Raw genomic sequence first — 21,134 nt, forward strand, 5'->3', positions numbered from 1 at the left:
GGTGAGTTTTAGGAATTATGGGGAATAGAGACGGCTACGAATTCTGGGGAAGAGTGTGGTGTTGATTTTCCTAAAACAGGAGATGGTAGGCTCCATCCAGCATTCACAGCCTAGAGGATCTGATGTCAATGTTTACTGGATTCTAAACAGATACCCGATATTCGAGGCACTTAGAGAAATAAGGCCCTCCCTTCCGCTTTTTCCCTGGTGACTGCATTTGGTTATTGGGATGTCTGTGGGGCCCTTGGCTGTACCCCTTATTGGGTCTCTAGACCCAGGACAGATGGGCTATGTGGTACTACAGTCGGTGGATAGGAAGTCAGTCCAGCATCATCCCCAGAGATGGCCATGGGCAAGGTTAGTGGGTCCCGTGTGCTGCCCTGAGGGAAGTCTGTCCTTGGTTCTGACTATTAAAATTTTTAACTATAGACTGGTCTCGGGCTGGGCGCGGTGGCTCACGCCTGTAATCCCAGCACTCTGGGAGGCTGAGGCGGGTGGATCACGAAGTCAAGAGATCAAGGCCATCCTGGCCAACATAGTGAAACCCCGTCTCTATAAAAAAAAAATATATATATATATATATATATATATATACATAAAAAATACATATATATATAAAAGACGGGTCTCAAACTCCTCCTTCCTGGGCCTCCTAAAGTGCTAGGATTACAGAATTGAGCCACCTCACCGGAGCCAAACAATATTTATTAAGCACCTGTTGAATACCAGCTGCGTGGTGGGCACCCAATAAATGTTGCAAAGAAATCAAAGATGACCGATATGGAGCCCTTCCCCAAGGAGGCCTATGGGTACATGAGAGGAAGACAGGCCTGGAAGCCATGGACTGTGTCCCGTGCAGACAGGCAGGCATGAGCAAGGGAGCCCGGAGGAGGTGGCAGGCATGGTGAAGGGAGGAGCGTGGGCCTTTGTCCTCTAGGCAACGAGGAGCCAAGAGGGGTTTTAACCTCAACCAAAGGGTGCCCTGGTCAGATTTGCATCTTAGATCATCTTGGAGGGTTTGGGTAAGGTGGCGAGTCAGGAGGCTGTTTCTACCTGCAAGGTTGGAAGTGATGAGACCTGAGCCTAGGAGTGGAAAGGAGGGAAGAGATCTGAGAATTTCTAGGCTGTGTGTGCTCCAAGAGGAGTTAGATGTGGGGATGGAAGGAGGGGTCAGGGAAGACCCCCAGATATGTGGTTAAGCCGTGAGGTAAAGGAGGGATAGTGGCATGGGGGAGATACAGCGGTTTCCAGATGTGCTGCTCTAGGGGTGGGCACTGGGATTGAGATTTGGAAGGATGACGCCTGGTCAGGGTGGGTAAAGCGTGACTATAAGCCTGGATGAGGTCGCACAGGGTAAGGGTAAGGGTACAAAACAACAAGCTGTTCCCTTCTAACTCTAACTCTCTGAATCAGTGGGTTGTTTGTTTGTTTTTGAGACAGAGTCTCACTCTGTGGCCCAGGCTGGAGTGCAGTGGCATGATCTCGGCTCACTGCAACCTCCACTTCCTGGGTTCAAATGATTCTCCTGCCTCAGCCTCCCAAGTAGCTGGGATTACAGGTGCTCACCACCATGCCTGGCTAATTTTTGTATTTTTAGTAGAGACGGGGTTTCACCATGTTGGTCAGGCTGGTCTTGAACTCCTGACCTCGTGATCCACCTGCTTCGGCCTCCCAAAGTGCTGGGATTACAGGCATAAGCTGACTGGGCCCCCCCCCCAAATTTTTTTTTTCAGAGATTCTCTCTCTGTCACCCAGGCTGGAGTGCAGTGGCACGATCTCAGCTCACTGCAACCTCCGCCTCCCAGGTTCAATTGATTCTCCTATATCAGCCTCCTGAGTAGTTGGAACTACAGGCGTGCACCACTACGCCTGGCTAATTTTTGTATTTTTTAGCAGAGACAGCGTTTCACCATATTGGTCCAGCTGGTCTCGAGCTCCTGACCTCATGATATGCCTGCTTTGGCCTCCCAAAGTGCTGGGATTATAGGCCACCGTGCCTGGCCTTAAAATGTTTTTAAAAGTAGAGAAGAGGTCTCACCACTCCTGGTCTCAAACTCCTGGATTCAAGTCATCTGCCCTCCATCTGGCCTCCCACAGTGCTGGGATTACAGGTATGAGCCACCATGCCCAGCTTGCAAAAATATTTTCAAAATGCAAAATATCAATAAAAAGAATGGAAAGGACAGTGGCTCCCACTTGGGAGGAAAAAAGAGATGCCAGCAGGGGCTGGGTGTGGTGGCTCATGCCTGTAATCCCGGCACTTTGGGAGACCAAGGTGGTCGGATCTCTTGAGGTCAGGAGTTTGAGACCAGCCTGGCCAATGTGGTTAAACCCTGTCTCTCCAAAAAATACAAAAATTAGCTGGACATGATGACAGGCGCCTTTGTCTGTAGTCCCAACTACTCTGGAGGCTGAGGCAGGAGAATCACTTGAACCCAGGAGGCAGAGGTTGCAGTGAGCCAAGATTGCACCACTGCACTCCAGCCTGGATGACACAATTATACTGTCACAAAAAAAGTAAAAAAGGCAAAAAAAGAAAAAGGGAAGCGAGCAGGGGATTGATGCTTGGGAGCTGTGGGGCTTGAGAGGCGCGCCACTGTCTGGAATATGATTCTTTATTGATTGAGTATATGAACTATTTCAAAATAAATAAAACCTAGAGTGGGGCCATCTGAAATGTCTAAAAGGCTCTTGGGTACAAGAGCTCAGACTTTTCTTACATGGTTCCAGGAGGCAGAGCCAGGTCTGAAGGGGGGAAGCTGCAGGCACCAATTTCAGCCCGGACAAAGGACCCAGTCACAATATTCGTTTCTGTCCTGGAACAAACTGCCACCGGAGGTAGTGAGTAACCTGTTCCTGGAAGTGCTCAAGCACAGACCAGATAACCACTCCTGGGTCTGTTCTGGAGGCCTTGGCGGCTTCTTGAATCCCGGGAACTCTCATGAGCTAGGAATGAACAACAGTCCCTCCTGACCCCAAGGGTCCCCCCTCTGTCCTCTCTGGAGAGCTGGAGTTCCTGCCCTGAACTATTTCCAGGGGACTGGAAATGTATTCCAAGAACTTCCCTGGATTGTGGGATCTAACAATGGCGTGGAATCACAGTGGGGGAGAAGCAGGGGCTCTAGACCACCAGCCCCTCGCCTGGCCAGGTGGGAGACGGGCCTAAGAGCCCAGGCTCGTCCTGGAAGCTGAGCGACCAGCAGAAGCGACTTCTGTGCGGCGCCTCCTCCCGGCGCTGTTCTGAAGTCCTGCCCCAGCCTAGTGGCATCAAGGCGAGGCTCCGACTAGACGGCTTCGCTAGGCGCGGTGTCTCGAGAAGCCACTAGGTGGAGCCAAGACACCGAGGCTCTCCTCCCGCCCCGTTTCTGAGCTTGGAGATCAAGCTGTCTCTCTGCGGTGAGTTCAGGGTCCAGAGGGACGGACTAGGAGAGAATGTGAGCAGAAGACATTGAGGTGACTCAACTCTGAGAACAGTGGATGAACCGTAGCAGAGGGAGTGAATCGGGAAGGGATGTTACTCCGTCCAAGACAGCTGGGGGGAGGGGGAGGTATATTTATCTCCTGAGCTGGTGGCATTAAAAATAACCAGGGGCCTGGGTAACCCAAGCTCCCCAGCCTCCTATGCCGGGTGGGGGCCATCGGTGGGGGCTAGAAGGGCAGAGTGAGGAGGAGGCAGAGAATGGGGCAGGAAAGGTCTTCCGTGCTGCCCTGCCCCCGAGCTGGGGCTTCTGCATGCCGGGGACTGGGCTGGCTGGAGCGGGGGCAGAGAGGGAAGGAGGAGGGGAGAGGGGACCTAGGCAGGAACAATGCTGGCTCCCAGCCAGCAGCTGAGAGTTGAGTGGGAGACAAAAGAGAGAGCGGGGAAGGAGAGAGAATGAGGTGTGGAGAAGAGAAAGAAAAGGAAGCTGAGAGAGATGGAGAAAGTTTTCCCACTTGTGCGGCCACACCACTCCCCACCCCAGTCCCTGAGCCCCTTGAGAAAAGAAGCCTGTTTTCTGGGTTTCATCTCCTTGAGAAGTTAAAGCTATAGCAGGAGGCACTTAAGTTAGCCTCCAGGAAGGACTTCCCTAGAGGAATCTGGGCAAACCCTGGGGAGGAGTGAGTGAAAGAAGGCTGTCGGAGGCTGGACTCTCCCTTTCTGAGACTCAGCTGGGTTGTGGACCGAGTTCTTGCCCTGAGACTGGGTGCCAGACGGAGTGACCTCACCTTTCTGCCTCTGTTTCCACAGCTCCTTGGTCGGTTTCTGCGTCAGGGGCTGTGATGACAGGACAATTGCAGGAAACTTTTGCTGAAAGATCGAGCCTTTATTTGCAGCTGTGAGGAAGGGAGCTGGGGCTGAGACCCAGGCAGCCTGCGGGCAGCAGAGGCTGGCGGTGGCAGGAGTGGGTTCTTCTTGATACCTGTCTCACAGTGCTTGCTCTGGAGGTCCCGTCCTGGCTCCAGAACTTGAGGGGAGGTGTGGGAGCGGATGTGCTAGGCAGCCAGTAGGAGCTCAGAAAATGCTTCCTCAATGGTTGGAAGGCTGAATGAAAGCTCTGGAGTCAGAGAGTGCATGGGTCCCACTCACTAGTGTTCGACTCAGAGCGGATGCTCAGCAAATGTTTCTCAAGGGAATAGATGCTGCCAACCTGCCCAAGGCCAGGCACAGGCCTGGGTCCTTCTTTTCCTTTTTTTTTTTTTTTTTTTTTTTGAGACAGAGTCTTGCTCTGTCACCCAGGCTGGAGTGCAGTGGCGTGATCTCGGTTCATGGCAACCTCCGCCTCCCAAGTTCAAGTGATTCTCCCGCCTCAGCCTCCTAAGTAGCTGGGATTACAGGTGCGCGCCACCACGCTTGGCTAATTTTTGTATTTTCAGTAGAGACAGGGTTTCACCATGTTGGTCAGGCTGGTCTCGAGCTCCTGACCTCATGATCCACCTGCCTCGGCCTCCCAAAGAGCTGGGATTACAGGTGTGGCCACCTAGGTCCTTCTTTGTAGGCACCCCAAGTGGACATGAAAACAGTAGTGACATCTGTGCCTGTGTCTTGGGGCTCCTTCTACTCAGGCACATCGTAGGGTGGGCTGGGAGGGACTTAGGGGCTGGTTGGGCCGCTGAGGAATCTCCTGGGTTCCCCCTTCAGGGTGCAGCCCTCATCAGACAACGTGGCTCCTCCTCTCCACGCAGCTCTGGCTGAGCCCAGGGTCCCCTGCTCGCAGGTTCCTCTTGAAACTTTAGCTCATAACCCCTCACCTGAGCCTGGAGGGTCCCACACCTGTCCTGGCCTCATCATCTGCAGCAGGAAGGAGAGGAGTGAGGCCCAGCACCGGGGCAGGGGCTTGCCCACTCCAGGATGAGAGGCGGAATGTAGGCTGTGGGAAAGACTGACATTTCTCTCCACACTGAAGAACCCACTCCCCTCGCTGGAGAGGAAGAGGGTGCAGAGGGGTCTAGCTGCCACCCATTGGGACCAGTCTGATTTGCACTGAACCCAAGCAGCCCCTCCTCTGTGACTTGACATCTGAGTGCCCCCAGAATGGCCACGTCCCTTTGTGGTCCTCCCATTAGTTTCCTCTTACACAAAGGAGAGGCAGGATCCCCAAGGTCCCTTCCTTCTGGGACTCTGCTCTCTGGTTCTAGAATTCCCAGCTTCTAAGATTCCACCTTGGGGCGGTGGAAGGGAGGGCTCCTTGCCGAGGACCGTGCAGCTGTCGGGCTTGAGTCACCAGCTTAAGTCCCTGCCTGGCCTGACACACCCACTCACCTCAAGCAGCGGGGGTGGGAGCTGAGGCTCGAGTCTGGACTCCTCCAGAGGCCCCCAGATCTGCCCTGCCCTCTGCCGCTGCCATTGGGTCCCCCCACCGCCCCTGGAGCAGCTGGGTGCCTGAGGGGAGCTGGAGAGGGTGGCGAGCACTTCGGGGGCCGGGACAGGAATGAGGAGCAGCCTGAGGTTTCTGGGGTGCAGGGCAGGGACAGAGGGCAGCAGATATCTGAGAAGAACCCAGGAGATGACCTTTTAAAGTCCCTTCCCGCTGGAGGAGTGAGGGCTGCAGCTCCAAAGGATGAAAAAGGGACCAGAATGTCACAGGAAATGAGTGATGGGCTGAGAGGAGACCCGGGGCTGGGGTTAAGTGGGGTCAACTCTGTCTCACTCGACGCCCTTCGGTGCCAGTGACTGGGCAAGGGGCTGACCCTGCCTTGGGGGAGCGATTGATGAGAGCAGCTGTGGGAGCCTGTGCGGAGGGGGCAGGGGGCTCGGGAAGGGGGCGTTGGTGGGGGAGAAGGAGCAGCCCTGCTTCTGGGACACCCAAGGTAAAAGCACGGAGGAACCCTGCCTCCTACAAGGGTGTTCTGAGGAGCTCTGCTCTTTGAGTGGAAATGGGACGGGCAAGGCACTCTAGAGGGCCAAGTGGAAGGAAGAGAAGGAGGCTAGACCAGAGAGGAGGGGAGGGGTTCCGGGTCCCATCCTTCCATAAAGAGCCTTGAGTCTGACCTCAATGCAGGGGAAACCAAGCCTAGGCAGCAAGGAGGTGTCCCCGGGGCTGCGGGAAAGCCACACTGGCCCCTGGGAAGGGTGATGGGAAGGGGCCACCTGCAGCTGGCTGGGGTGGGCCTGCCTCGGGAGACCTGCCCCTGGCTGGGGGCGGGGGTGCTGTCTTCCTGCCAGGTTTCTGCCGCGGCCTGGGAAGCGCCCAGCCCAGAGATTCTTATCCAGGGCAGGAACAGAACTGGTTTCTCGACTGGCAGCGCCAAGGGGGACAGGGCAGGAGGAAGCCAAAAGGTCAGGAGGGCAGTGCCAGGCCCAAAGGACACAGGTGGGAAGCCCTGTCCAGGGGACCCCCGACCGTCACTAGAACAACAGCCTCAACCCCCTCTGCTGGGGCCCCGTCGGCCTGGCCCAGGCAACTTATTTGCCTGTGAGGGATTCACTTTCCACAAAGACTCAAAGACTCAAGAAGCCCCTCCCAGACCCCCCAAGGCCCCTCAACCCGTCCCCCTTTTTCCTCAGGTGCGACTGGCCCAGCCAGGAGAAACACCTGGTTGGACTCAGCTCATCCCCTCCCTGCCTCCCACCAAGCACCAAGGCTCGGGAGGTCACTGGGGGAGGGGCAGGGGAGCCTCTAGCGCTGGGGAGCCCTGAAGCCTGTCCTCAGAGCCTGCTGCCTTTCATCTCCCGCCACAAAGGGGCCAGCGGCCACAGGCCCATCCATCTTGTGCCTGTGGCGGTCCTTAAGCAGCTCTTTGTCGGGACCTGGGGTCAGAGGCCTAGCCAGTCCGCCCCCTCTCCTGGGACCACAGCCCCTGGGCCCTTTCTTCCCCTTCCTCCCCCTCCTCCCCTCCTTCCAAGTGTCTCTGGATCTCCCCGGTTTCTCCAGCGTCACCTCCGCAGGCTCCTCCCTTTCCTCTCCCACCCAGGCTCCTCTCTCTCTCTCTCTTTTTTGCCTCTCTCCTCTCTCATTTTCTCTGTCTCTACATGTCTTTCACTCTCTGTCCATCCCTCACATTCTCTGTCTGTCTGTGTCTCTCATTCTGTCTCTCTTCCTCTCTGTCAGGGCTTCCATCTCTGGTTCTGCGTCCCTCCTTTGGGGACTCCTGTAACTGCCACACGAGGCATGGCGTTGTCCTCTGGTGTTCACTGGGCCCTGGGCTCCTCGCTGGTCTCAGCTGTGCCCTGAGCATCTCTGGGTTTTGACATCACTGGGCCTTTCTCTCAGCTCCAGACTCCCGGGGATGAGGAGGGATCAGCCCTGCCTCAGTTTCCTTAGGATGTAGGTGCAGACTCTCCCAGTGCCTGTCGGGGTCTGCCAGGTATGTCGTCTCCCAACCCCGAGGGACAGTCATTCTCTTCTTGCACCCCCTTCCCCTCCCGCTTGCCTCCCGCCTTGCTCCTGCTGTATCAGGACTGGAACCTGGTGGCCCAGACCCTCTGCTGCCCGAGATGTTTCGGCCTCTCCTGTGGTTGGGCTCTGAGAAGCTTGGACTTCAGAGAAGAGAAGCCTCTCTGCCCATAAAGATATTACACAATTTTGGGGGCACAGGCAGGAGATGGGGGCTGCTGTGCCTTTTCTCCCAAATGCATTGCTGAGTAATAAAGGCCCAGTAACGGAAGAGGAGCCCGAGAGGGCCTGGGATAGGAGGGGGAGCTGGAGGGACTTTCTCACGGGTGGGGCCAGGCTGGGCCAGCAGGGTGAGGTGGCCCCTCCCTGATCCAATCTCCCAGTCCATGATTGTAACTTCCCTGTCATCTCAAGCTGGCAGGCAGGAAAGTAACTGGAGAAGCAGAGCCAGGAAAGGAAGCAGTCCCCACTCTGCATCTGCACTCAGGGAGCGCCATCTCAGGGATGAGACACTGCCTCTGCCTTCAGGGGCATGCCATCATGCCCAGTTAATTTTTTTTTTTTTTTTTTTTGAGACAGAGTTTCGCTCTTGTCACCCAGGCTGGAGTGCAATGGGGCGATCTCGGCTCACCGCAACCTCCGTCTCCTGGGTTCAAGCAATTCTCCTGCCTCAGCCTCCCGAGTAGCTGGGACTACAGGCGCGTGCCACCATGCCCAGCTAATTTTTGTATTTTTAGTAGAGACAGGGTTTCACCTTGTTGACCAGGATGGTCTTGATCTCTTGACCTCGTGATCCACCCGCCTCAGCCTCTTTTCAAAGTGCTGGGATTATAGGCGTGAGCCACCACGCCCGGCCTAATTTTTTATTTTTATTTTTTTGAGACAGAGTTCTTGCTCTGTTGCCCAGGCTGGAGTGTAGTGGCGAGATCTCGGCTCACAACAACCTCTGCTTCCTGGGTTCAAGTGATTCTCCTGCCTCAGCCTCCAAGTAGCTAGGACTAAAGGCGCGTGCCACCGCACCTGGCTAATTTTTATATTTTTTGGAGAGACAGGGTTTCACTACGTTGGCCAGGCTGGTCTCAAACTCCTGACTTCGTGATCCGCCTGCCTTGGCCTCCAAAGTGCTGAGATTACAGGCGTGAGCCACCATACCTGGCATATTTTTGTATTTTTAGTAGAGACAGGGTTTTGCCTTGTTGGCCAGGCTGGTCTCGAACTCCTGATCTCAGGTGATCCTCCCAAAGTGCCAAGTTTAGAGGCATGAGCCACCATGCCCAGGCCCCCCCACCATTTTTTTTGACATGGAGTCTCACTCTGTTGCCCAGCCTGGAGAAAAGTGGTGTGATCTCAACTCACTGCAACCTCCACCGCCCAAGTTCAAGCTATTCTCCTGCCTGAGCCTCCGAGTAGCTGGGAATACAGGTGCGTGCCACCGCACCTGGCTAATTTTTTTTTTTTTTTTGTATTTTTAGTAGAGAGGGTTTCACCATTGTTGTCCAGGCTGCTCTCTAACTCCTGGCCTCAAGTGATCCTCCCACCTCGGCCTCCCAAAGTCCTGGGATTACAGGTGTGAGTGCCCAGCCTGGGAGGCTCTATCTAAAAACAGGCAAATACAAACAAACAAAAACCAGGCATCTAGAAAGACTTTCAGCAGCCAGTGCAGCAGGCTTCATTTTTCCATTTCTGAAAACAGCCCTGCCAGCCACCCAGTGACCGAAACCAGAAGCCGCAGAACCATTTTCCACCTCTGTTTCTCTCATCCTCTCACCTCCCCTCTACACAATGCCCTCTGCCTGACTCTCCACCCTCTGCCTGCACACTTCACCGCCTCCTGCGGGCTCTTCCTTCACCCACTTCTCCAGTTCCTCTCCGCCTTGCTGCCAGAGGGAGCTCCTAAAAGCACACATGCAATGCTACCCCCTTCAAAAATCCTTTGATGGCATCTCATTGCTCTTAGAATAAAGAAATATGGCCGGGCGAGGTGGCTCACGCCTGTAATCCCAACACTTTGGGAGGCTGAGGTGGGTGGATCATGTGGTCAGGATTTTGAGACCATTGTGACCTACATGGTGGAACTCCCTCTCTACAAAAAATACAAAAATTAGCTGGGCGTGGTGGCGCCTGCCTGTAATCCCAGCTACTCAGGAGACTGAGGCAGGAGAAGCGCTTGATCTCGGAAGGTGGAGGTTGCAGTGAGCTGAGAGCTGCACTCCAGCCTGGGTGACAGAGTGAGACTCCAGCTAAAAAAAAAAAAAAAAAAAAAAAAAGAGGCCGGGCGCGGTGGCTCACGCCTGTAATCCCAGCACTTTGGGAGGCCAAGGCGGGCAGATCACAAGGTCAAGAGATTGAGACCATCCTGGCCAACATGGTGAAACCCTGTCTCCACTAAAATACAAAAATTAGCTGGGCGTAGTGGTGCATGCCTGTAGTCCCAGCTACTTGGGAGGCTGAGGCAAGAGAATTGCTTGAACCCAGGAGGCAGAGGTTGCAGTGAGCCAAGATCGCGCCACTGCACTCTAGCCTGGCGCCTAGCGACAGAGCAAGACTCTGTCTCAAAAAAAAAAAGAAATACCTAGTGTGGCCTTCGGGTTCTGCAGGACCAGGCCCTGCCCACACCTCCAGCCTCCCTGCACTCCGGTCAAGCCCCCAGTGCTTTGCGGCCTCCAGGCTTTGACCCCGTGGTTTCCGCTGCCCAGAGCGCCTTCCCCTCTGCTTTTACTCCTCTACGCACCTCCGCTCCTGACGCCTCTGCCCATGCCCAATCTACCTGAAGCCTGCTTCATTATTCTCTCCCTCATCCCCTTTTTCTTTTAGCACTTACCACAATATGCAATTACGTATTTATCAGTACACTTATTTTTAAATTATCTTTCTTCACTAAAGGTCTGTTTTCCCCCACAGGCACCGTGAAGGGGGAGAGCTTGTCTGATTCATTTCTGTGTTCCTAGTACCTAGCAGGGTGCCCAGCTCCTAGGAAGCTCTCAGGAAACAATATTAGACGAATACATGAAAAAGCCCCTCACCTTCCTCATCCCACACTCGGAGCGGGGACTCACTTGCCCAAGGACTCTGAACACTGTGTCTCTACTCCCCAACCTTGGCCCTCTGCCCTCAGCCATAGCACGCGGCTTCTCATGGTGCAGGAGCGGGAGGCCCTGGCCCCGGGGCACCCTGGTCTTGCAGGGAGAGGAGGCTCATAGGCTATGATGCGTGACCGCTGACTGTCAGCACTGATGGAGGGAGAGGCCGCTTCGGGCTACACAAGGAGCTAAGCGTTGGTAAAGCGCTGGGTGCCCATAGGCCGAGAGGGCGGCAAGCTGTGCCGTGGGTCCTTCTCAGAAGAACACACGTGGTAAGGGGTAGGGGCATGGCTCAAAGGGCCTCTAATACTGCTTTGGATTTTATTCTGGGCAATAGGAAGGGCTGCAGCTAAGGTGAGGGTTTTTGTTTGTTTGTTTTTTAGACAGAGACTTGCTCTGTTGCCCACACTGGAGTGCAATGGCGTGATCTTGGCTCACTGCAACCTCCACCTCCTGGGTTCAAGCAATTCTCCTGCCTCAGCCTCCCGAGTAACTGGGATTACAAGCACGCGCCATCACACCCAGCTAATTTTTATATTTTTAGTAGAGACAAGGTTTCAGCATGTTGGTCAGTCTGGTCTTGAACTCCTGACTTCAGGTGATTCACCCACCTCGGCCTTCCAAAGTGCTGGGATTACAGGCATAAGCCACTGCACCCAGTCTATTTTGTTGTTTTTTTTAAGCAGGGCATTGACATGATAAAAGTTTTGTTTTAGAAGAATCCCCTGGCCAGGCATGGTGGCTCACGCCTATAATCCCAGCACTTTGGGAGGCCGAGGCAGGCAGATCATGAGGTCAGGAGTTTGAGACCAGCCTGGCCAATATGGTGAAACCTCGTCTCTACTAAAAATACCTGAGACTTATGGTGACCCTCTTCATTGGAAAACTGTCCCTTCCCATTCCTTAGGATTGAGGGATTGTCACTGTGCCCCACCTGTGCTGACAGCAGCTAGTCCAAGGGATGGTCATGTGAGCAAAGCAGAACAGAGTTGAGTCTTGGAATGTTGAAGATAGGGACCCTGGGTCTCTCTTCTTCTTTTTTTTTCTTTTGGCAGCCACTGTTTGGTAGTGGCCATGATGGGGGTCACAGGAAGTCTCTCTTTTTTTTGGGTCTCAAACTGTAACTATGTAAGCTTGGGGCATCTGAAGCCAATTTCCCATGACTTGGAGAAAACTGTGTGACAGAATTGAATGTGGCTGATGCACCAAAGAAACAGATGAGGCTGGGCGCGGTGGGTCACACCTGTAATCCCAGAACTTTGGGCGGCCGAGGGGGGTGGATCACCTGAGGTCAGAAGTTCGAGACCAGCCTGGCCAGCATGGCAAAACCCTGTCTCTACTAAAAGTACAAAAAGTTGGGTGTGGTGGTTCATGCCTGTAATCCCAGCTACTCTGGAGGCTGAGGCAGGAGAATCACTTGAACCTTGGAGGCAGAGGTTGCAGTGAGCCGAGATTGCGCCACTGAACTCCAGCCTGGTAGACAGAGTGAGAATCTGTCTCAAAAACAAACAAACAAAAAACAAAAACAAAAAACCCTCTAAGATTCAGAGAAACCAAGTAACTTGCCTGAAGTCACAGACCCCATGAATGGAACCAGGACTCAAGCCCATCTTACTCCAACACCTGTGCTAGTCTCACTGTCATGTCCTGACGGTAGAGAGACCTGGACAGGTGAAGCCAATGACCCATAAAACCAGGTGAACAAGAAGGCCCAGTCTAGGGTGGTGGCCTGGGGAAGGAAGGGAGAGTTTGAGAGAGATCGTGATGGAATTTGGGAAGACTTGGTATAGACCTGAGTGTGAAGGCTCAGGGAGGGAGTTGGGGGAGGATCCAAGGGGCCTGGAAGATTTAGGAGCCAGGGGCAGAGCACATGTGGGAGATTCAGGCAGGGAGGAAGGATGGTAGCAGAGATGGGCTTGTCTCAGACATAAAGGGCTGACAGGCAGGATGAGACCTCTCACCCAGAGGCCCAGGCAGCTGCAAGGCCAGGTTGTGGGTGTTGATGAGCTCATCTGGAAACACGTGGGACACCAAGGCCAGGCCTGGGGTCACCCATGGGGTGAAGTTGGAGGAGAGAGAAGCAACAGTTGGAGGAGGAGGAGGAAACCATGTCACCATGATGGTAGGCATGGGAGGAGAAGGTGGGAGTCAGCGCCTCAGAGCCCAGTGCTCCAGCTGAGAGGTCAGGAGGAGGAGGTTCTGGTGACCCCGGAAGCCAGAGCAGGACTCCAAGGAGGGACTTTGGAGGAGGGAACGTGAAGGTGATGCTTATGGATTCAGCAGTAAATCAAGGGATGGTGATTAGAAGGGTGACCAGAAGGACTGTTCCCTCCTATTGTGTAACTCAGTTCCATGCTGTGGAAATACAAGTCTTTCCCACACTACATTTCAGAGGCAAGGTTGAACTCAGGTGACTCCCCGCTGCCCAATGAACCAAAGACAGGATTTATTTTTTTAAAACATTTTAATAAAATTAACAAATAAATAGTCTACACTGTATAGGCTACAGGGACAAAGGGTAGAAGCCAGAGGGGCCAGTCTTTCCTGCTCAGGCCCTCGGGTCCCCTTTAGAGAGACCGTGCTCTGGGGGCTGGTTTGGGGCTGGGACTGCTGACTTGGGGAGGCGGGGAGTGAACCCGGAATGGGTGATCTGGACTCTTGCAAGCCTTCCCTCTTTGTGGGTGTAGGGGAGGGGAGAAGAGGTCAAAGAAAGCAAGATCCTGCAAGAGGCATCCCAGTGACCCTCGGAAGTGACTGGGGTAAGGGGAGCGCTATCCTAGAAGGAGGGAGTGGGAGGGAGGGGGCAGTGAAGCAGGGCGGTGAGCATGGCCGGTGGGGGGCAGTGGCCACTCTTCTACCCATGGCCACTCACTCTCGGACGTAGACCCTGGTGCACACAACATCATCCGCCGTCATGGTCTGGAAGAACAGAAGTCGTTGTTAGCCGCAGAGGCCCCTGGGGTCCTGTGGCTTTGGAGGGGAGGGTTGAATGGAGGTATCTGCTCGGCCTCCAGGTTCAAACCTGCTTCTTGGCTCAAGACCAGGAGACAGGAGCTGGTCCCAGAATGCCCAGGCATCACTGGAGGGAGGATGGCAATAGTGCCCCCGGGACCCGTCCTCCTCCTCAAGCCAGGAAGATCTCCCTGGGGGACTGCTGGGGCCCCTCAGTACATGCCCTTTGCTTTGCATAAAAGGAACACTCTTAACACTCTTTCTCTTTCTTTCGTTTGTTCGTTCGACAGAGTTTTGCTCTGTCGCCCAGGCTGGAGTACAGTGGCGTGATCTCAGCTCGCTGCAACCTCCACATTCCTGGGTTCAAGCAGTTCTCTTGCCTCAGCCTCCCAAATACCTGGGATTACAGGGGTGCACCACCACACACGGCTAATTGTTTTGTATTTTAAACAGGCTTTCATCATGTTGCCCAGGCTGGTTTCGAACTCCTGACCTCAAGTGATCCGCCCACCAGCCTTCCAAAGTGCTGGGATTGAAGGCTTGAGCCACCGCGCCCGGCCAGAACACCATTTCTAGTTCACACAGGGCACTGTATGGGGTAGGGACAGCTTAGTTCTGTCCAAACAGTCCCATCAGGAGGGTGTGGGAGTCCAGCCACGGGTGTTCTTGAATCTCCTGCACCCTGGGGTCTCCCAGAGAATCTCAGAAGGTAGCGCTGGGTTTGCTATTAGTGGGGAGGAGGCGGGACTTACCAGGATCAGCTCCCCATCATTGGTCAGTTCTCTGGTCCAGGAGGTCTTGGGGCCCTCTCCCTTCAGGAGCCTCTGCTCACAGACCATTTTATTCTCACTCTCCCATTTCACCAGGCTCTGCAAGAGACAGGTGGCCAAGTGGGCTGGGCCCATAGCAGGGGCAATGCAGTGACAGGGAGAAGGGAGAGAGGCCCTTTCTAGCCCCCACCACTACCTAGGGGCTTTCCCCAGTGGGAACAGAGAGAAACTAGGAAAGCCTGGGAAATGGCAGGTTGAGAGGCAGGGCAATGATGCCACGTCCTGGAGCCCCTCCTGGCACCCACCTTACAGGGCCTCCCGTCCACAGTCTGCTCCTCAAATTCCTCCCCGACCTTGAAGTTAATCTCTGTGGTGCGCACGGTGGTGGAGGTTTTGATGTAGAAAGTGTCTCCCTCCTGTTTGATCTCCACTGCTGGCTTGGAGGCTGCGGCCACGGCGATCTTCCTCAGCATCACATTCACCCCTGTGGGGAGAGTGGAGAGGCTCACCTTTTGGGGGGCTTTGGGCACCTCTCTCACACCCTCCCCGTGATTCAGTTGCAGCAGGGTAATCTGTGACTCGCTTGGGGTGGGTGTGTTGGGGGGTGCATCTGCTTGGTGCCTGGGTGTCCAGGAAGGTGCCTTGAAGGAGGTGGCAGGTGGTACAGCCTGAAAGATGAGGGGGCTTAGGGAGGAGGGGCAGAGAGGCAGTAGCCTGCCCCTGGGAGCCCTGTTCCTAGCTGTGGCCCCACTGTGTTGAGTCAGCAGACCTGGATCAGGCTCCCCACGTTTCAGCTCTTCAGTCCCAGAGTGCCCGGAGGCGGCTTCTCTCCATTCCCCCGTCCCCCAACAAACATCCTGCTACTGGCTCCCCTTGTCTCTGTTTGCCTCACTTTTGGCCTTTTGTCTACCCTGTTGACAGCTCATCAGAGTCACTGGGTCTATACTCTGCCCAAGCACAGGCCAGGCCCCTTCACTCATGTTCTGGGAAGTAGGGGCCACTTCCCTCTCTGCCCTAGCTACCCACCCTGTCTACTGCTAGATGGGTCTTCATTTGGCCAATTTCTGCCTTTCCCCAAAATGAGGACCAGGGATTCCCAGCAATGAAAGAGCAGGGCCAGCTCCTTCCCTGTATAGAATGTTCAGCAACCTGGGAAGACAGAGGTTCTGGAGTAAGGTCCATTAGGCTCAGCCCCTTTGTAGGGTGGGTGACTCAGAGCAAATGGCTTAACCTCTCTGAGCCTTAGATTCTTCAGTTGTAAAATGGAAATAACAGCTTCTTCAAAAGCCAATCAAGGTCAGGCGCAGTGGCTCACACCTATAATTGTAGCACTTTGCAAGACCGGGGTGGGTGGATTGCTTGAACTCAGAAGTTTGATACCAGCTTGGGCAACATGCCGGAATCCTGACGCTACCACCACTACCAAATAGCCAGGGCCAGGCGAGGCGGCTCACACCTGTAATCCCAGCACTTTGAGGGGCCGAGGCAGGCAGATCATGAGGTTAGGAGTTCAAGACCCGCCTGACCAACTTGGTGAAACCCCGTCTCTACTAAAAATACAAAAATTAGCCAGGCACAGTGGTGCGCCTGTAATCCCAGCTACTCAGGAGGCTGAGGAAGGAGAATCACTTGAACATGGAAGGCAGAGGTTTCAGTGAGCCAAGATCGTGCCATTGCACTCCAGTCTGGGCAACAGAGCCAGACTCCATCTCAAAAAAAAAAAAAAAAAGAAAAGAAAAGAAAGAAAGAAAGAAATAGCCAATCAAATGGGAGGGTATGTGTTTAGGACTTAGCACACACAGTGCCAGGCATACTCTTAAGTTTTCAGGGAAAAATAGCTATTATTGTTGGTATTATTTTTACTGATAAAAGGAAGGCAAAGGGTCAGGTGCTGTGTCTCATGCCTGTAACCCCAGCACTTTGGGAGGCCGAGGCAGGAGGATTGCTTAAGCCCAGAAGTTTGTGACGAGTTTGGGCAACATAGTGAGATCACACCTTTATTTAAAAAAAAAAAATTTGAGCGCGGTGGCTCATGCCTGTAATCCCAGCACTTTGGGAGGCCGAGGTGGGCGGATCACCTGAGGTTGGGAGTTCGAGACCATTCTGACCAACATGGAGAAACCCTGTCTCTAAAAAAAAAAAAAGGCCAGGCATGGTGGCTCATGCCTGTAATCCCAGCACTTTGGGAGGCCAAGGTAGGTGGATCACCAGGTCAGGAGATCGAGACCATTCTGGCCAACATGGTGAAACCCCGTCTGTACTAAAAATACAAAAAATTAGCTGGGTGTGGTGGCATGTGCCTGTAGTCCCAGCTACTTGGGAGGCTGAGGCAGGAGAATTGCTTGAACCTGGGAGGTGGATGTTGAGGTGAACCCAGATTGCACCATTGCACTTCAGCCTGGGCGACAGAGTGAGACTCAGTCTTAAAAAAAAAAAAAAAGAAAAAAAAAGAAAGAAAAACAAAAAGCCGAGCTAGAGCTCAGAAAGAGCTGCCTGCATTAGGCACCGTACTCATCTGCCCTTCTGGAAGCCTCCCATGCCCCTGTCCCCTGAAAGGAACCCCTCTGCTATGAGAAGAAGGGATAGAAAAGGATCCTGCCCTCCCCGCTCTGCCTGGTGTGTCCCCTACTGCAGGATCCCCCACTCCTCCTCACAGGGTCTGGCTATCTCATTCAGCCTCTGTGGATTCAGACTCTCTGTGCAGCTCCTTATCCCAGCCCAGATTGGACCCCTTCTCCCTGCTCCCCAGTTATTAACTGGAGTGAGGGAGACAGGAGGCAGCATCCCTCTGACAGGAAGACGTGCAGAGCAGGGGGCCCCTCTGGATGGGGCCCAGGTCTAAGCTCCACAGGCCCACCTCTCCCTGCCTGACCCACCGCCCTGCACTGGAGTAGAGCCAGGGACGCAGTAGGCAGGGGTGAAAGGGCCCTGCGCCAGGCAGCAGGATTTCCCTGCCCCTGATCTGGCCAACTCCCTGGCCCTCCTTCAGACCTGAGTTCCTAGAGAAACAAATCCTCTTTCCCCTCAGCACCAAAGCATACCTAGCCTACTCCAAACAGAAGAGAGAGGGAGAGAGGAAGCCCTCCCCCTGGGGAACCCAGAAGCCTCACTGTGGGCTGCTGAACTCCTGGGTCTAGGGAGAAATGACTGAGATCCCCAAGTCCTATTGAGATGGACCCTTGACTAGAGCTAAGAGGGGTGTGCCAGGACCGAAGTTCCTGCAGAGGCAAGCCTGGGTTCAGAGGAGACATCCCTTGAGCGAGCCCCTGGTGCCTATGGAGCTGGGGCCCGCTGGCTCAGGACTGTGTTTGTCTAATGGATCTGTTTTTAATCTGCCCCCTGCAGGGCCTGAGGAGGGCACGTGGCTGAGAGGGACCCTGCAGGGAGGACAAACAGACTGAAGACAGCAGGACTGGGGCCTGGAATCTTACTCTTCAGCTGGGGCCTGAGGGTGTGCTAGGCCACCACCTCATCCACTGGGGACATGGGCCAGAATCCAGAGAAGATGAGGAGGGAGTGGCAGCTAGGATTTCCAGAGGGAAAATTTCTAATTTTTGTCTTTAAGTTTAGCAAGGGCAGAGCAAGAAAGACTGACATGACTACAAGAAGTATTGTGGTTAGATCGCAGGAAGAACTAACAGCAAGGAATGATGGAAATCCCTGCTCTCTCCGCAGCGTTCTAGACCCTTCTTAGATCCAGACTCATTTCTAATTTTTTTTTTTTTTTTTTTTTTTTTGAGACGGAGTTTCGCTCTTGTTACCCAGGCTGGAGTGCAATGGCACGATCTCGGCTCACTGCAACCTCCGCCTCCTGGGTTCAGGCAATTCTCTTGCCTCAGCCTCCTGAGTAGCTGGGATTACAGGCACGCGCCACCATGCCCAGCTAATTTTTTGTATTTTTAGTAGAGACGGGGTGTCACCATGTTGACCAGGATGGTCTCGATCTCTCGACCTCGTGATCCACCCGCCTCGGCCTCCCAAAGTGCTGGGATTACAGGCTTGAGCTACCGCGCCGGGCCCGATCCAGACCCATTCCTATAGTCCAGGTGCCCTCCCTCCCTGCCCCCCTCTCCCAGCCCAGCCCAGCCCAGCCCAGTCCAACTGTCGTCTCTGTTCGGTGCAGGAATTGAAGGCAGCAGGTCTGCCTTTAGGCTCCCAGTGGCTGGGGTCCTTAACTACCGTCCGTCTCTCCCCCACAGCCCTCTTGCTATCACCAGGTCCTGGCCCTCTCCCCTGTCCCAGCCATCTAGCCCAGTTGACCCAGAGGGCACACAGAGGCGGGCTGGAAAAGTGGGAAGGGCAGTCTGGGTTGACTCAGTTTCCCCCACCTTTGACCAACACACCCAGTTGGGCTGCAGCTGGTCTATGGGGAGGGAGGGGGGAACCTAGATTTTGGAATGTGAGATTGGGGTTTCACACGAAACCATCTGTTGAAATCCAAGAAAGTGATAATTATCCCGAGCGATTTTAGGACTCTGGAGCTGCTCGCTGTAGGAAAATACTTGTCTCACAGATAGGGGGTGGGGAGAGCAGAGTGGGAAGTGCAGATGGGGAGGAAAGGGAGGCTCGGGGGCCCTGGGGCCCTGGGGCAGCAGTTCACCTGATGGGCGGAGCTGGGCTTTGAGGGGTATTGAACCTGCCCCCGGCCAGGGATTAGGTTACCGGCAGGGGCACCGGGAAGGAGATTGGAATGTCTACGAGGAGCTGCGCAGGGTAGGGAACCGGGCTCGCAGTCTGGATGCCAGTCTCCACCAGCCCACAGCTTCTGAACCGCAGAAAGCCAGGTGCCTCGGTCCGCCGAGTCCAGGCGCTGAGGCCAGCCTCCCCTTCCCCCAGAGGCCGACCTCTCGCTTCTGGTTTCTACTTGATTCACACGCTGTGAGTCACCGCAGCGCTGGCACCGGTGGGTCCCCGCAAGAGAAAGCGGGATTTAGGTGTCGGGCGCAGCGCCCCGGGACCCGGACGTTTCTCGGGGATGCAGGCGCCTAGTGTCTCACGCCCTGATTGCGGTCTCGCTTTCTTTCTCATCCCCACCTTGGAGGACTCCAGAGCCCCCTTTCCACCGCCTGGGCCCTCGAACATTTCCTTACCCAGCACTTTGAGCAAATCCTCGAAGTTTTCCGATCGGATGATTTTCCAGTTGCCAGAGAAGTTGGGCATGGTGGCGGCGCGGGCGGCGGTCTCCTTAGACCCCTAGGCTGGAGCACTGGACACTGAGTCTTTTAGCCGAAAGAGACGTCGCCGTCGCCTTTGTTGGGTCGTGAGATTCAGGAACCAAGACACGTCCGGGGACAACCCCAAAGCTGGCCAGGACTCCCGCGCGGACAGCTTTTATACCCTGTGTGGAACCGCCCCTGCCCAGGATTGAGGCGGCCCCGCCTCCCGCTCCACCCCCCACCACCTGGGGGGCCCTGCGCCCCCGCCACCAACGTCTGGATCTAGCCAGTGTGTGGATCCAGGCTTCTCTGGGGACCGAGAGAGCCTTCGCCTGCGCTAGTGGGTGGATGGGGAAGCGGACGCGAAGCCAGCACTTGAATTGCGCTCTCCGCCGAGGCGGGGGGAGCCAGCTGCGGGCGAAGATGCTCGGGGCTCGTGTATGGCTGTCCCCCACACGAGTTCCTCACGCCTCGCCTGTTCCCCAGCCGTCCCCAACCTGACTCGGTGCATTCGACTCCTTGGCGCCGGACACCTGGCGACCCCACCCGCGGGCGGACCCCAGATTTTGAGCCGTAGCTGGCGAGGGGAAATGGGCAGTTGAGCCCTGGCTCCGTTGAAGCCTGAACTGGATCGGTGGGACCGCTCCGAACTCAGAAAGGGGCCGGGGAACTCCGGGGTTCGGGGGTGAGGGATCTAAATGGGGCAACGGCGCTCCCTGCTGGAACAACTCGGAGAGACTGGGCGGGGGCGGCACAGTCCCCTCACCCCTCCACCCCGCTTCGGGCTCCAGTAGTGCCCGGGACGCTGGAAGTTGGCGCCGGGCGACTGGCTCCCCTTAATGTGCTGGGCGGCCATCGAAGGGTTAAGCAGGAGCCCAGGGCGCGAGGCTGGGAGGGCAGAGGTCACAGCCAGTCACTTGACGCGAGGTCTTTATTAAAGCGCTTTCTCTGTCGCTTCGCTCCCCAGACCCCGAGGGGGTCTCGGTAGGCGAAAGGGAGGGAGGCGGGGGCAGCGGCGCGGAGCCCTGGCGAGCTGCGCTGCCACCTAGACGGGAGAGGGGGTGGGTGCCCGGGGAGAAGGCGGAGCAGGGTCTCAGATGTCACCATCCTGAGCTGTAAAACGGGAGGAAGGAGCGACCTCCCTCGGCGAGCGGCTTTGAAACGGGAGATCAAAGAGTGTGGGGGCGGACACGGCTTCCCGCAGAGACCCGAGTGGGAGTGGGCGAGACCCCAGTGGAGATGGCAGGGAGACACAGAAACAGAAACGGAGGTCAGGCGGGGGTCCTCAGGCCCGGACCCGAGGCCGGAAACCGCAGAGGAGCCGAGCCTGGCGCGATGCAGTGACTGGAGCCAAAGGAACCG

General features: G+C 55.4%; 1 protein-coding gene across 1 annotated transcript; it reads right to left on the reverse strand.

The window, feature by feature from the left end:
- Positions 1-13,339: 13,339 nt before the first annotated feature.
- On the reverse strand, positions 13,340-19,921 carry CRABP2 (cellular retinoic acid binding protein 2). Its single transcript, XM_012449806.2, has 4 exons — positions 19,707-19,921; positions 14,922-15,100; positions 14,599-14,715; positions 13,340-13,813 (listed from the first exon to the last, which is right to left on the reverse strand). The coding sequence occupies exons 1-4, from the start codon at positions 19,774-19,776 to the stop codon at positions 13,763-13,765; spliced, it is 417 nt and encodes a 138-aa protein (XP_012305229.1). The 5' UTR covers positions 19,777-19,921; the 3' UTR covers positions 13,340-13,762.
- Between the last annotated feature and the right edge of the window lie 1,213 nt (positions 19,922-21,134).

The sequence above is a fragment of the Aotus nancymaae genome, unplaced genomic scaffold (assembly GCF_030222135.1).
Source record: "Aotus nancymaae isolate 86718 unplaced genomic scaffold, 86718_ANA_hifiasm-v0.15.2.pri h1tg000108l, whole genome shotgun sequence".
Classification (NCBI taxonomy): domain Eukaryota; kingdom Metazoa; phylum Chordata; class Mammalia; order Primates; family Aotidae; genus Aotus; species Aotus nancymaae.

Bases quoted from the DNA above. Each gene is read 5' to 3' on its own strand.
- CRABP2 (XM_012449806.2), bottom strand. From the start codon at position 19,776: ATGCCCAACTTCTCTGGCAACTGGAAAATCATCCGATCGGAAAACTTC. The intron at 15,101-19,706 runs GTAAGGAAATGT...CTCTCCCCACAG, and splicing joins GGATTTGCTCAAAGTGCTGG to GGGTGAATGTGATGCTGAGG. The intron at 13,814-14,598 runs GTAAGTCCCGCC...CTGTTCTTCCAG, and splicing joins ATGATGGGGAGCTGATCCTG to ACCATGACGGCGGATGATGT.